This window comes from Bombina bombina, chromosome 7 (genome assembly GCF_027579735.1).
Source record: "Bombina bombina isolate aBomBom1 chromosome 7, aBomBom1.pri, whole genome shotgun sequence".
NCBI classification, from domain to species: domain Eukaryota; kingdom Metazoa; phylum Chordata; class Amphibia; order Anura; family Bombinatoridae; genus Bombina; species Bombina bombina.
Genome location: NC_069505.1, coordinates 134,362,797 through 134,378,579, shown reverse-complemented (window position 1 = coordinate 134,378,579; position 15,783 = coordinate 134,362,797). Strand labels below are relative to the sequence as shown.

Genomic DNA, 15,783 nt, shown 5'->3' with positions numbered 1-15,783 from the left:
ACATAGTATACACTTATACATGCAGATACACACACACTACATAGCATACACTTACACAGGCAGATACACACACACTACATAGCATACACTTACACATGCAGATACACACACACACACACACACACACACACACTACATAGCATATACTTACACAGGCAGATACACACACACACTACATAGCATACACTTATACATGCAGCATACACTTATACATGCAGATAACAGACACTACATAGCATACACTTATACATGCAGACACACACACACTACATAGCATACACTTATACATGCAGATACACATACACACACTACATAGCTTACATTTATACATGCAGACACACACACACTACATAGCATAAACATATGCATACAGATACACACACACACAGTTATGGATACAGATAGACACACACACTACATCATATATGGGAATCTATTATTCATTGTATGGGGTCCTGGGGTTGGCAAGCACATTAGCTGGCAGTCTGTGGCTGCCACTATTCGTTACCCTGGTATTAGCACTGCTCATTGTATAAAACTGAAGGCATGCTAGTATTATCACCAGGGGTTAGACATCATCACTACCAGAGGTAGGTTAGAGAGGTCACCATTTCCTGAGGTCAGAGTGTATACAGCCTTCTTACTCCTGCTTAACCCACACACCATTCCTTTTCCACAGGGAATCTAACAGGTATCTAACCCTGTGAGAGTAAAGCCAGCTGCTTCTGAGTATGGGCTCAATAGAATCAATTTTGTTTAAAATGCATGGGGCAAATCGGGACAGATGGCTAGCAACCCGGGACAGGGGGATAGACCCCTAAAATCGGGACTGTCCCGTGAAAATCGGAACAGTTTGGAGGTATGCATCAAGAAAAATTATACATTTGGATTTGTTACGGTCTGACAGTTTACAATGTGCTATAAATAAATCAAATTCGATTTTCATTATGTATGTTATGAATTCTATACTTATGTTTATTTGTATGATGATTTAGCTGTCCACTACCAAATGATTGGTTAGAATTAATGTGGATGCTTATTATTGCAACACACCTTTTTTAGAAGGAGGTGTTGGCCTTTGTTTGTTAGGATTGGATATTTTCTCTTTAAAAGCCAGTACTCCCTGACTACTAACAGAAGCCTGAGGAAACAGCAAGGAGAGCTGAGAAACGCGTTGCACAATTGTTTTATTCACACAGGGTACATGTCATGCCCTCTGTTTTTATATGTTTTTTATGATTAAAACTTTTAATTCTTGAGACATTTGGGAGTCTGAGATTTCATTATCCAAGCTTACAGCAGAAGGTGTGGTCCAAACTGAATCCCTTCCCTGGTGATCAGTGAGCTGAGACACTGCGAGTTCCCAGAACATTTTACTTAGCACAATTGGGTGCTGCCATACTTGTAAGTATGAGCATTTAGTGTGCATATCATTTGAAAATATTATCAGTATCACACGAAGAAGTGCCCTTGTTTGTGATTTTTTTTCACAGAAGTGTATTGGAGTGAGCAGTATTGTTTACCACAAAGAGCAGCTGCCTATTGTCATTGGTATCCAATTCACTCTGCACATAGTGCACAGATTAATATTGGACTACCATACCAGATAAAACTTTATACTTATTGTCAATAATATTGTTCTGTTTTGTTTTGATGCGCAAAATTGTTGCATTGATGGTCATTCCACATTTTTACTTTTAACTTCATCCCCATATTAATCTGGTCTATTTTTCTGATGTTTTTGGAAGAAGGTTAATATTTTCAACTCCTGATTGATTGTTTCAAATCCTGTCTACCCTGATTTATAATACTATTGATTGTTATTGGATTTGATTAATTGTCCAGAAAATACCCCACTCTATACCTGGCTATTTGGTAGCGCCCCCTAGAGTTGAGGCTAGTTGTGTCATCAACATTTTGAGCAGTATCTACTAATTTTATTTTATGCCTATCTTATGACAGAGGCTTTGCTGTACAAGTTGGATACCATAAGCGCTACCTAGTAGTTATGTGAATTGCACAACACTGTTAAAGAGACATAGGGGTTGATTTATCAAGCTGCAGTGGACAGGGGCACATATACGCTCCCCTGTCTGCCGCAGTTCGCCTCTAGCGGGCTGAATTCGCTGCCGGAATTCAGCATTGCACACTAGTGATATTTTGCACTCGCATGCAATCCCGCCTCTTGCCCGCGCAACGCCAATCACCCGCGGGCAGGATCTGTAAATCTCCCCAGTCAGACGAGACCGGGGAGATTGAAATTCGCCTGAGGACCGCTGCTTGTTAAATACGGACTGCAGGTTCTCTTGTGAGAACCTGCAGTTGTAAGGGGTGCAAAGCTTTGATAAATCGACTCCATAAAAGTATAAAAATGCTCCAATGTATGGCAGGGAAAAACCCCACATATAGCTCACAAAATCCTACTGTATCCTAGACCAGTGGTTCTCAACCAAAGTGAACTCAAGGCCCGGTAAATTTTAGCTAGACATGTCCGGGGCCCAGTAGTTTATTTATATATATATATATATATATATATATATATATATATATATATATATATATATATATATATATATATATATCTATATATAGTGAGCAGCAGGGGCGGGCTGATCAGCCAGGCAAATAGGACCTGGGCCGAGGGACCAGCAAGTAGGGGGGCCCACAAATGGTATCTCCACGGATCTTGGTGCATTCCTTAAGCTGGAGTTTTCAGTTGCCCTATCAGTAACTATGCAAATAAGTATGGGTTTAGTGGGGGCCCTGGCATGGGGTCTGTCGCTGTGAGGGCCATGGAGTGTGGGGTCTGGCCCTGGAGGTTGGGTGCCCTTTCTCTGGCCCTTAATGTTGGGGCTCCTGGCTCTGTAGGATGAGGGGCCTGTTGGGGGCAGGGCAGGAAGGTTACCATGTACATTTGCATACCATTTAATACATTTTGGTCAGTGTGAGACGGTGTTCCTGGGGCCTTGATTGGTCTCAGTCTGCACCTGGTTTGCAGTGGGGTAAGAGTGTGCATTGGGGGCATGACAGGTCAGGGCCCACCAGCAGGGCTATCACGGCCCGGTACTGGGCCACGGCCCGGCTGATGAGAAACCAGGTCCTAGACTACATGGAGGGTTTGCCTCTCCATACTTCACTAGATTCTATGAGGCAGCGATGCTCGCTCATATATCTCAATGGGGAGTCAAAGACTCGCAATGTAAAGGAGGGGAATTGAACGGGCCTCACTGCCCTTCAATATTCATTTACGTTATCTCATTTGGACCCCGCCACATTGCCATAGGAATCTATCTATTGACAACCTAATAATTAAAGAATGCCTCTCTTCCTGGGACCAGATTAGGCATTATAAACAGATTGCCCCACACCCCTCTCCCATTACTACTATTTCAGGCCTTCTCACAGGTCTACCTACTCTCATGCTATAACGTGGACATGGTTAGGATACGAAAAGGTATCGGATTTATGGTCCACCTCCCCACAAGGCCATTTCATTACACTAGAACAAATTAGGGAAACCACTCATGTACCACCGTTCTTGGTTTTTGAATACTCACGAGTAATTAGTCTATTATCTAGCTGGGGCTTCAAGCCCGTACTTCCCTGCCAGTTGACATTGTGGGAATCGAGATGGCAGCAGGGGCTTAGATTAGGCAAACCTATGTCAATCCACTATAGTTTAATGGAAGGGGCTTCACCTACCGATAAAGCACTGCATATAATAAAATGGGAACAAAAACTGAATATATCTATTCCTACTCAGGTTTGGCAACATACACTCCTCTTAACTAAAAAAGCTATCCACTGTATAACCATATATGAGACTTATTTTAAGCTACTCACGCACTGGTATTATGTCCCAGCCAGATTAACTAAATTGTTCCCAACTGTTTCTCCCAAATGTTGGAGGGATTGCGACCAGATAGGTGATATGACTCATGTTTGGTGGGGCTGCCTGAAACTTAAACCACTGTGGAACACTTGTTTTAATACCCTTTCCAGATTGGGGATCTCCAGAAGTGGCCCTTTTCCATGGATATTTATGTATCTACCTCTTTTCAGCTATAAAACTATCCATTGCCAGATCATGGAAACACTTACACCCCCCCCTCCTGGCTAGAAATAGTTAAAGTTATAGCATATATTTATTCTATGGGAAAAATGTATTCTATTCCCTAGAAAATTCAGACCTCTTCGAAATGATCTGGGCGGATTGGCAAGCCATGTTTAGCACCCAGTGGCTTCCTAAGCTAGATACCTAAGGTGGCCTCTTCTTCCCATTTCCCGCCAGGCCTCCCCTCACTGAACTCTTCTCTTGATGACACCCCCTCTTCAGAACCCTCATCATCTATGTGTAACAACAATTTTCCATTACCCTCTCCGCCTCCTTTCCCCACCCACCCCTCTTCCCTGCTGATACAGCATTTGTAACCTATTGTGCATATATATAACTTAATGAAGTGGATATAGGTGAACTCTGATTGTCTTTCACTTGGTATATGTAAGTCTTTTGTTTTCTTGACTGTAATGTGCTAATGGCACAAAAAAAATCAATAAAATACAAATATATAATAAATGCTCCAATTTTTTTTTAACAGATAGTTAATCAGCTCCAGAGCAGCAATGCACTACTGGGTTAAAGATGTAGATATCTGGTGAACCAATGTCAAGAAGCATATATGTATAGCCAATAATCTCGAGCTAGCTAACAGTTATGATCCTGAGCTTACCTAAGTATCTCTAAATTATTTTCCACTTCCGTTTTGCCAAGAGTTGTTAATAGTGTTTATAGGTGACATGCTTATTTTTGCTTCTAAAATGTAAATCTTATTCACTGTTAAATCTCATATGTCCTTTACCAGCCCATTCTTCTAGTTTTTTTTTTATATAGCAATTATATTAATCTGCTCTACCCAATAACCCTAAACAATATAGTATCATCTACAAAGATAAAAATGTTGTTTGCAAATCTTTCCCCGTTTTTTATTTTTTTGTTTGTCATCTGTTTACTACCTGTTTGTTCCCTATCCTCCACCTATTTCCAGGCCCATAACATTTATTTCATGATTCAGGTAGAGAATACCATTTTAAAAAAAAGTTTAAAATTTACTTCTATTATCAATTTGCTTTGCCCTCATGCTTTTCTTTGTTTAAGAGATATCTAGGTAGCACGCACGTCTTGGGGCACTACATGATAGGAAATAATGCTGCCATCTAATGCTCTTGCTAATGTATAACATTTATTGCAAAACTGCTGCCATATAGTGTTGCAGACACATGCACACTCCTGAACTTGCCTTCCTGCTTTTCAACAAAGGATAACAAGAACTTTTGATAATAGAAGTAAACTGGAAAGTTGTTTAAAATTGTATGCTCCATCATGACTCTGTATGCAATTTTAAACAACTTTTTAAGTTCCTTCTTTTATCAAAATTTCTAAATTCTCCTGGTATCTTTTGTTGAAAAGCTGGGATAGAGCACTATATGTTAGCAGTTCTACAAAAATGTTATCCATTTGTAAGAGCTGTAGATGGCAACACTATCTCCTGCCATCTAGTGCTCCAGGCACCTACCTAGGTATCTCTTCAATAAAGTGCATCATGGGAACAAAGTAAATTTGATAATAAAAGTAAATTGATTCTTTTTTTTTAATGTATGCTCTGTCTGAATCATAAAAGAACATTTTGGGGTTTATATCACTTTAAAGGGACATAATACTCATATGCTAAATCACTTGAAAGTAATGCAGCATAATTGTAAAAAGATGACTGGAAAATATCACAAAAGGAAGATATTTTACCTCAAAATTTCCACAGCTCACCAGAGTAAGTGTTGTGTAAATGTTTATCTTTCAGTTACTGTCCAGCTGCAGGGTAAGAAATGAACAGCAGCCAATCAGCATCAGCAGTGCTGAGGTCATGAACTGTTTTAGTGTGATCTTATTAGATTTCATAGTAAAATTCCTTAAACTGAATATGGAAATAACATGAGTATGCATGAGGCATGCTCCCTTCCAAGTCCCGGGACAGGCATACTGATTTGCTTCTTAAAGGGACATTATTCACTCATTTTTTCTTTGCATACATGTTTTGTAGATGATCTATTTATATAGCTCAAAGTTTTTTTGTTTTTTTTAAATGTATAGTTTTGCTTATTTTTAAATAACATTGCTCTGATTTTCCGACTCCTAACCAAGCCCCAAAGTTTTATGAGACCCTCCGCTACCTTCTCCAGTGTGCTCCTGTTTGTGTAAAGGGTCTTTTCATATGCAAAAGAAGGGGGGTGGGTGTCTTATTTCCCACTTGCAGTGGGCTTTCCAGCTACCTTTTCAACAGAGCTAAACTGAGAGCTTCTAAGTAAGTTTTTAAACGGTTTTATACTGGATTTTTATATCAGTATCTGTGCATCTTATTCTTTATAGTAGTGTCTATTACATGCAGTTATATGAAAATTAGTGTATACTGTCCCTTTAAAGTCTGTTTACAGTGGGGTGTGAATACTTAGGACAATTTTGAGGTAAAATATCTTCCTTTTTTACATAGAGATCTTGAGGTGATATTTTCTATTCTGCTTTTTACAGCTATGCTGCATCACTTTCAAGTGCTTCAACATTTAGGTATCATGTCCCTTTAAGACTGTGCAACAATGGCCATCTATTTCAGAGATATTTATAGAGGGTGATAAGTAGGGTAAATCTTTGAGAGAATGTTGCATGTATGGAGGAGACAGTAGGGCAATTTCATTGATGTGTATAATTTTTAGGGGGATTTGTAGATGTCAGTGGGAGGTGCGTTTTTTGGGGAGCAGTATGGCAGGATACATTATGCAATATTTGAGTTATTCGTTGTAATGTAAAAATGTGAGGTGCTAACACTGAAGTTTACAAGGAGTTCGTGGGATGTGTGATATTGATATGTTCTTCTTCAAGAGTTCTCCTGTTGCTCAGCATCTTTTCTCTTACAGGTGTCTCAGGTTCTTCAGAGTGTTCCTGTGGACGTAGCCACTTTACCTGTGCTGTGAGTGCATTTGGCGAGTGTACCTGTATCCCTGCTCAGTGGCAGTGTGATGGTGACAATGACTGTGGGGACCATAGCGATGAAGATGGCTGTAGTAAGTAACCTTAAAAAAGATCTGTTGGGGGTGTGGCTAGTATGGAAATAAATTATACACAAGATGACTGCTGCTTGTTAAATATGGACTGCAGTCGTAGGGGGTTGAAAGGCTTGCAAAGTAATTTCAGTGAGTCATTACAATGTCACACGCTAATGTGTTAATTTCTCTCCAATTAGTGTTGCCCACCTGCTCTCCAGTGGATTTTCACTGTGACAATGGGAAGTGTATCCGCCGCTCATGGGTGTGTGATGGCGACAACGACTGCGAAGATGATTCTGATGAGCAGGACTGCCGTAAGTGCCTATTTAAATGCCATGGAATCGTGCCCTCAAGAGATCTGGATTTTAGGGCTAGATTGGTTACCCTTCAAAACATAATGGCTTTTCTTTATTGGTGTGTCATCCATAGCTCCACGAGAATGTGAAGAAGACGAATTCTCCTGTCAGAATGGATACTGTATCCGCAGTTTGTGGCATTGTGATGGGGACAATGACTGCGGCGACAACAGCGATGAGCAGTGTGGTAAGAACAAACTGCATCTCTCCTCCATAATAATAGTAAAAGCCTATAGCTGTTCTTTCCAGTTGGCACACCCAGATCAAGGATCATAAGCTACACCCCCATATCCTAACTAAACGACTTACCCAGATTTAGGGTCACCCAACACGTCTTCTCATGCTACCTAAACCACTTACCCAGATCTAGGGTCACCCAACATGTCTACTCATCCTACCTAAACCATTTACCCAGAACTAGGATCACCCACAACATATTCTTATCCTACCTAAACCACTTACACAGAACTAGGATCACAACAGGTGTTCTCATCTTACCTTAACCACTAAGCTAGAATTGGTATCACCAGCCATTCCTTCTAATTCAACCTAAACCACTTATCCAGAACTAGAATCACCCATAACAGCTTCTCATCCTACGTAAACCACTTAGCCAGAACTAGGATCACCCACCACATTTCTCATCCTACCTAAATCACTTACCCAGAATTAGGAACACCCACCACATCTTTCCATCCTACATAAACCACTTGCCCAAAACCAGGTTTAACCACCATATAGTCCCATCCTACCTAAACCACTTACCCAGAGCAAGGATTACCTTCCTTATCTACTCTTCCATGGGAATGGACTTACCATTCTTCCCATTTATACCAAAAGAGTTAGCTAGTGCTAGAATAATTTAAATATCTCACCATCCATCCCAGGAGCCTTGGTTGTTTATCAAAAAACATTCTAGAACATTGAAGTAAGCTCAAAGAACGATTCATAAAGTAAAAAGTAACACATTAATGTTTGTTTTTGTTAAAAAATAAGCCAGGTTTTTTAATGAATGTCTATTTGAGTGTTCAAAATAGATAACAGTACAATGCAAATGATTCATTAACATAAAAATGTGTTTTTACAAATTAAAAAGAGTAGAAAGAATACTTAGGATATAACTTTATTGATCGTGATAACAAGCTCGAACTATAAGGAAACATTGTAACACTCACGTTATTTACCTGGGAACTTTAGAGCCCATCGCTGATTCCACTTTACATATGCAAAGATGAGACCAGAAATGATAAAAATATGTTATATTTTGATGCACTAATTATCCTTTATTGGTTATTTCCTGATAAGGACAACCCACAGCTCTTTTGCTAGACAAACAGACACCCCTTCCTTTAAGCATAAAAGTACAAGTTTTTTTTTTTTGGTTTTTTTTTTTACAAAGACACATAAAAGGATGCAAGTTATTTTTTATAGCAATTAAACCATTGATTACATGATTTGAAAATGTCTATTTGTGCTATTTAACCCTGTGTTCATTGGTCACATCACAGATATGAGGAAATGTTCAGAGAAGGAATTTGGCTGTGCGGACGGGAGCTGTATAGCAGAGCACTGGTTCTGCGATGGGGATACGGACTGCAAGGATGGCTCTGATGAAGAATCATGCCGTGAGTATTAGCTGTAGCTCTGCGGGCATTAAACAAATGCTCTTATGGATTAAGATTGATGCTGTAATACTGCCTCATCAGTCTCCGGTTCCATATGCAGACAGATGGCTGCAGCGTAGGGACAGCACCTCTCAGATGTAACTCCCTGGAGCAAGGACGTATATTTACGTTATGTGGTATGATGGGCAAAGTATTGCATGTCGTGTATATATATATATATATATATATATATATATATATATATATATATGTCCTTTTGGGTCAAGGGGTTAATGGGACATTAAACTCTAAATACATTGTATAAGCATTGTACTGAGGTTATTCTCTGCCTCCCCGTAGCTATGGGTGCTGCCGTGTTTCACTGCTTTCCAGTGCTGACATCTTAGTACATGCTCTGTGACTGTCCTTCAGATACCTGCACTGAAGCCTAAGGTTCAAAATGCCGGCATCCATAATTAGAGGGCGGTACATGACCTGTATTTTGTGCTTAATGTCCCTTTAGCATTATCCTATAACCTATTCTTAATCTTTTCTATAACACAATAGCTATTAAAAAAGTATTCTTGATTGCCTTTTATCTGTTTTTTTTTTTCTTTTAGAAAAAACTTTAACAAAGACCATAAACTTAAAAAAAAAATGATTCTTGCATTTTATAATTTAAATCATGGTATGTAGCGGTCATTTTGTTTGTGAATTCAGCATCAGCAGTATCGTTCATGTAGGCAGAATAAGCATTTAAAGGACAATTATATTGGAACAATTACACACTCTAATTTGTTATAGTATATATCATTTTGGTACTAGCTACCTGCAACTCACTGTGTTTAACACATAGTTAAAGAGAACTTTAATGACCCTTTAACAGTCAATGTTTTGATATGTGAACTGTAAGGTAAAGCTCTCCAACAAGAATGGACGCACTTTACTGGATAATTGATAAATGCCACAAAACTACTGTCCAAAATAAGCAAAGCATTTAAAACGCACCTCTTATGTGTTTTCAATACATGGAATTTATGGAAGGGCTGCCGCACATCGATAAATGCCAACAGCGTACGCTGTCGGCATTTATCATTGCACAAGCATTTCTAGTGAAATACTTGTGCAATGCCCCCCCCCCGCACATTCACAGTCAATCGGCCGCTAGCAGGAGGTGTCAATCAACCCAATTGTATCCGATCGGGCTGATTGCTGTCCGCCACCTCAGAGGTGGTGGACGAGTTAAGGAGCAGTGGTCTTATGACCACTGCTTCTTAACTTACATTTCCGGCGAGCTGGAAAGCACGGGGGTAGATACCGGCATCCGCTGCTTGGTAAATCTACCCCCTAGACTTGCAAGTTATGGGAAGCAGGATTATGGGCTGAGACTGTTTTCATAAATAAAAAGAGAGAAGCGCTCAACCTGGGAACGAACAATAGCATAATAGCTTGTTCTATGGCTAGTTACCACCCTAGAAGCAGCCTCTTTTTGCTCAATATGTGCCTTTCACAGAGAAGAACTTTCCTGAAGCATATCAGTCTGATCCTGTCTTCACAGTACAGTCCAGACCCAAAATACCATGCAATCCCTCTCTGAACAAGAGAAAGGGCAAAACCCCAGATGTACGTTTCGGCCTATTGTGGGCCTCGTCAGTGAGGTGCAGCCATATCCCTCTAGGCACACTGAGCAACGGTCTACATTATCTGATGCCATCTGAGCTGTTTAACACACATAATGGTATGAGCAGGCACCTGGTGGTTGTCTTGGCTTTATTGGATGTTGTACGTTGTTATAAAGAAATTTGAGGTAATTGCAAGATAATTTCCATCATGATGTTCCCATATTCCAGTTTCCCCCCACACACTGCTAAACATAATTTGAGTGGTTTCATAAACATCATGACTAAGTCACATTTCATGGCCGCTTGAATTAACATCTAACCATCCTTGATGGGGCACAGAGTGTACAGTAGCATTACACCTTTGTTATCTGTCAAAGACCTGCAGGCTTTCTACGTGAAATATGGTGCAATATCCACTACACATAGTTCAGGACTTGTAAGACTGCATTCCATGAAAGTCTGAAGTTGGTGGACCTACTCTTTGATCTTTATATTTTGCATGTTTTCATATTTATAATGGTCACTGCCAGCGATTTTGCAAAACAATATTTATAAAGACTAAAATGTCATACAACGGTAAGCTACGTTTGAACTAAGCAGGCTCATATGCATGGACTTAAAATATAATGTCAGCCGTTTTTAATTTTCAGTTAAATAAAGTTTTGCCTAATTTCATTTTAATCATTTATTAAAGGTAAAGGGTATATTTTAAACACTGCGTCTGCTCAGAACTTGTATGACACATTGAGTAATTGATACACAACTAGCGTTGCCGCCTCGGCCATGGTTTCCTGGACACTTATAAGTTGTACATGCTGCAGGGTGTGCAGAGAGGAAGATGAATATTGCTATCCAGGGGTAAAATTAATGTTCCCCTCTGCACTCCCTGCAGCATGTATAACTCATAAGTGTGCAGGAAAACATGGCTGAGGTGGCAACCCAATACACAACACTGCCGTCTCTGAGCAGGCTTGATGCTCGAATGTAGCTGCACAAGATATGTACATTGCAATTCGCATTTCACGTCGGCCATATCTGTACCATTTGTTACTCAGCATGTCTGTCTAGAAAAACACACTTGTGTAAGCACATATAATGTAAGAACAGAACATTAACCATTTCATAGCCTTACATTAATAATACAGAAGCTAAAAATGGAAGAATAAAAGGGAAAGGGAAACTCGAGTAAAAATAATATTTTATGTTTCAGAAAGAGCAGCAGTTTTAAGACACTTTACAATTTACTTCCATTATCAAACTTTGCACAGTCTTTTTATACACACACTTTCTGGGGAACAAGATCCTACTGAGCATGTGCACAATCTCACAGGGTATATGACGTAAACTGGTCTGTGATTGGCTGATATCTGTCACATGATACAGGGGGCAGGAAAATGGGATAAAAAATAAATTTGTCAGAAAAAAAATATATACTTCTTATTTGAAATTCAGAGTAGGTGTTATATCATTGTCTTTTTATTATGCTCTTGATAATTATGCAATTCTACTGCATTGAGTGGTCCTTTAAAGTGAATGTCAATTTTGATGCTAATGTGCCCAGTTTTTAAAAATTTGATTAAAACAGGGGCACTTTAATTCATCAAAATTTACATTTCACTCGTGTTGTGAAAAAAACTTACCTTTTAATCTTCGCAGCAGTTCCAGCTTCCTCCACCCGTCACAAAGCCTCTTCCTGGGTCTAAAATGAGGAATCTGGCTTCCTCCAATCACAGTGTTGAATCAGACACTGATTCCCCCGGGGGAGGGGGAAGCCGTGATTGGAGGATAACCTATCCATCATTTCTGACATCAGAAATGGCTTGCAACGACCGGAGGAAGCTGGAGCTGCTGTGAAGATTAAAAGGTAAGTTTTTTTCACAACAGGATTGAAATGTAAATTTTGATTAATTAAAGTGCCCCTGGTTTTAATCAAATTTTTTAAAAACTGGGCACTTTAGCATCAAAATTGACATTCACTTTAAGCAATATCTGAACAATGATTACAGGGTTCCAGTAGGTACACAGATTGATAATACCAACATTCACATAACTTCACAGTTTATATTAAAATCTCAAGGTGTTTACTGCCCCTTTAGGGCACCAAAACACTCTATTTATGAAGTAATTCAATTCATAATAATAGCGGTCAGTAAACGTAAAAAATAAAGTTACATAATTTTGCACATAGTGCAGGATCATGTAACATTATCTTAGAAACAGAGTGAAAAATCAAACAATTTGAGAGATTTGTATCCCCTAAAGTTACACGATTGCGCTATTGAGCTAAATGTAGCGCTCTAGTCTAGTAGCGGGAGCGAGCTACATTTAGTTCAATAGCACGATCGGGTGTGCTGAGTTTAGATAGCGCGCCTGCAAAGCACTTTTGAAAGAAAAAAAAACATAATTAGAAGAGCCCGGAGAAGAAACAAGGTAAGTGTAACTTTGGGAGATAAAATCTCTCTTATGTCGCTAAGATAAGATTTTTTACGTTTACTGTCCCTTTAAACTGGCATTAACTAGTTGCCCTGTAGAAATAAGGGAATGTGTGTAACCTCACTTAGATTTGGTCTGACTAACCTTCCTGCACTTGCTTTTTCCCAGCCTCAGAAGTACCAGCCCCCAGCTGCAATGTGGATGAGTTTCAGTGTGCGTATGGCCGCTGTATCCTAGACATTTATCACTGTGATGGAGATGACGATTGTGGGGACTGGTCAGATGAGTCAGACTGCTGTAAGTACCTCCAGTTATTTCCCTAATGACCTCAGGGGCATCTTTAGATCATTAACTTCCCCCACTACCATGTAACCTATTCCCTTCCCTCCATTACTGTATGTTTTCTGCAACCAATTACACATTGCCCGTGTGATGCCATCGGTAACCTTATCTGTTTAGCCGATTCATTTTATTTCATTGCTCTTTTCAAAAAGCCAACTGGCTCCTATTGCATCTGAACTCTTTTGTATATCTCAGCCTCTCACCAGCCCTGCCGTGCAGGAGAATTCATGTGTAACAGCGGACTGTGTATCAACTCTGGCTGGCGCTGTGATGGAGATGCAGACTGTGACGACCAATCGGATGAGAGGAACTGCAGTAAGTGCTAAAGAAGCTGTTATGTTTAATGTGCTCATTCACAGCAACCAAAAATATCAAATATTCTAATAAATTAGAGGATCTTAATTTTACACTTTAATTCCCCTCTGTTCTCTAACCCAACCCTTAAAGGGACATTAAACACTTTGAGATGGTAATATAAAAGGATAAGTCATGTATGTGTATATATGTATATATGTATATATATATATATATATATATATATATATATATATATATATATATATATATATATATATATATATATATATATATATATATATATATAAACTCTGCAATATACTTTCATGCACACAAACATGCATCTAGCAATATCTTATATTAACTGCAAGGTTTTCAGAAAAAGAAGAAAAAAATAAAGATAATACTAATGATAAATTTGTCTACTGGAAAAATAGATATAAATAGTTGCAGAAAGAAACCCACTAGTTAAAGGGCCATAATAGTTGAAAGATTGCATGCTCCAATTTATTAATTCAACCCTGTACTATTGTGTGTTTAACCCCGACAAAGGGGTGTGCAAGTAGCCCTGAAGATTGGATCAGCGATGAGTGCTCTGCAGGTCCTGAGCAGCACTTTTACTGTGTGTTTAATCCATTTTGCGGGGTGGGAGGGGAAACACACATTAGTGTACGGGTTTACTTATGGCCCTTTAAAGCTCTTTGTTTATTTACAGTTTAATCTTGTATGTGTTAAGACCAGTTTCTTTTAGTGCTGCTGTACTGTATAACATATATTTCTTCCTGTTTCTATTTACTAGCGACCTCCGTTTGTACCGCGGATCAGTTCCGCTGTGGCTCAGGCCGCTGCATCCGGTTGTCATGGAGATGTGATGGGGAGGAAGACTGCTCAGATAACAGTGATGAAAAGGGATGTGAAAAAACTGGTGAGTGGAGGAGTTTATAGTCTCTGAGATCATATTATCCTCTGTTATTATAATTATCGGTTATTTGTAGAGCGCCAACAGATTCTGCAGCGCTGATACTGTTACTGTGTCTCCCTGTCTCCTGATGCTGCTGCTGTTTTATCTTTATGCGCCTTTTTCTGGGGCCCCCAGTTGGCCATCTGTATATTTTTATTCCTTGAGACATCTTTCCTTATGTCAACTATATGTGCCCCTCATTTGCCTCGTTTTCTATTCATGCTATGTTTTTGTTTTCCCCTCTTTTGCTTGCACACATGGCTTTGTTTTCTCTTGCTGTTTCCCTGTCCTGTTGTTGTATCTGGGGGTCACCACTTCTCCTGTCTTCTTAAGTTTTTTCACTATCCTTATGTCTGTGTCTTCACCCTCCATTCTCCTCATGTTTACACTATCATTCTAGGTCACGAAAAAATACCGGCCACATGCATTTGCATAAATATTATTTACAGCATAATTTAGAAACTAAAGCTTCTAGGATTGATCTTAATTTGAATTGCTCATAAGGTTATAACACACTTAGAAGAAGTTTAACCGTGATAGCATCTTTATTGCTATATTTAATTTTTAATCTTGACCTGAACCTTATAAATAATGGCCGTGATATTAAGTACCAGCAATCCTATCACTCTCTCTGTGCCTTCAGCCTCCTTTCAGTCTTCGGGTCCTGCTGACTCTGATCCTCTTGCCCTTTGTGTAGGTGCCCACCCACTGTTCTCCCCCAAGACCCATGATTGTCTCTGTATCGTTATACAAAGATGGCTGACTTTGATCACTGTATTTGGTTCACCTCCATCATTATACAGCTTTGTTACTTGACTTGTTTTATCAGTACATCCATACGCCTCCTCCTGTAGTTTCACTTGTTCTCTATATGGCTGCTTATCTTCCTTAAAGTGAATGTAAATTTTGATGCTAAAGTGCCCGGTTTTTAAAAATTTGATTAAAAACAGGGGCACTTTAATTCATCAAAATTTTACATTTCACTCGTGTACCTTTAAAACTTGACAGCAGCTCCAGCTTCCTCCGGTCGTTGCAAGCCATTTCTGATGTCAGAAATGATGGATAGGTAAATTTAC

At 39.3% G+C, this 15,783-nt stretch overlaps 1 protein-coding gene across 4 annotated transcripts in view; it reads left to right on the top strand.

Moving 5' to 3' along the window:
* Positions 1 to 15,783, top strand: part of LRP4 (LDL receptor related protein 4) — a 170,206-nt gene that overhangs the window by 78,243 nt on the left and 76,180 nt on the right. For all 4 annotated transcript variants that reach the window (XM_053720312.1, XM_053720313.1, XM_053720314.1 and 1 more), the window contains exons 2-8: positions 6,964 to 7,110; positions 7,290 to 7,406; positions 7,522 to 7,635; positions 8,957 to 9,073; positions 13,276 to 13,404; positions 13,645 to 13,764; positions 14,546 to 14,671. In XM_053720312.1, the coding sequence (XP_053576287.1) occupies positions 6,964 to 7,110; positions 7,290 to 7,406; positions 7,522 to 7,635; positions 8,957 to 9,073; positions 13,276 to 13,404; positions 13,645 to 13,764; positions 14,546 to 14,671 (870 nt within the window). The remainder of the gene's footprint in view (positions 1 to 6,963; positions 7,111 to 7,289; positions 7,407 to 7,521; positions 7,636 to 8,956; positions 9,074 to 13,275; positions 13,405 to 13,644; positions 13,765 to 14,545; positions 14,672 to 15,783) is intronic.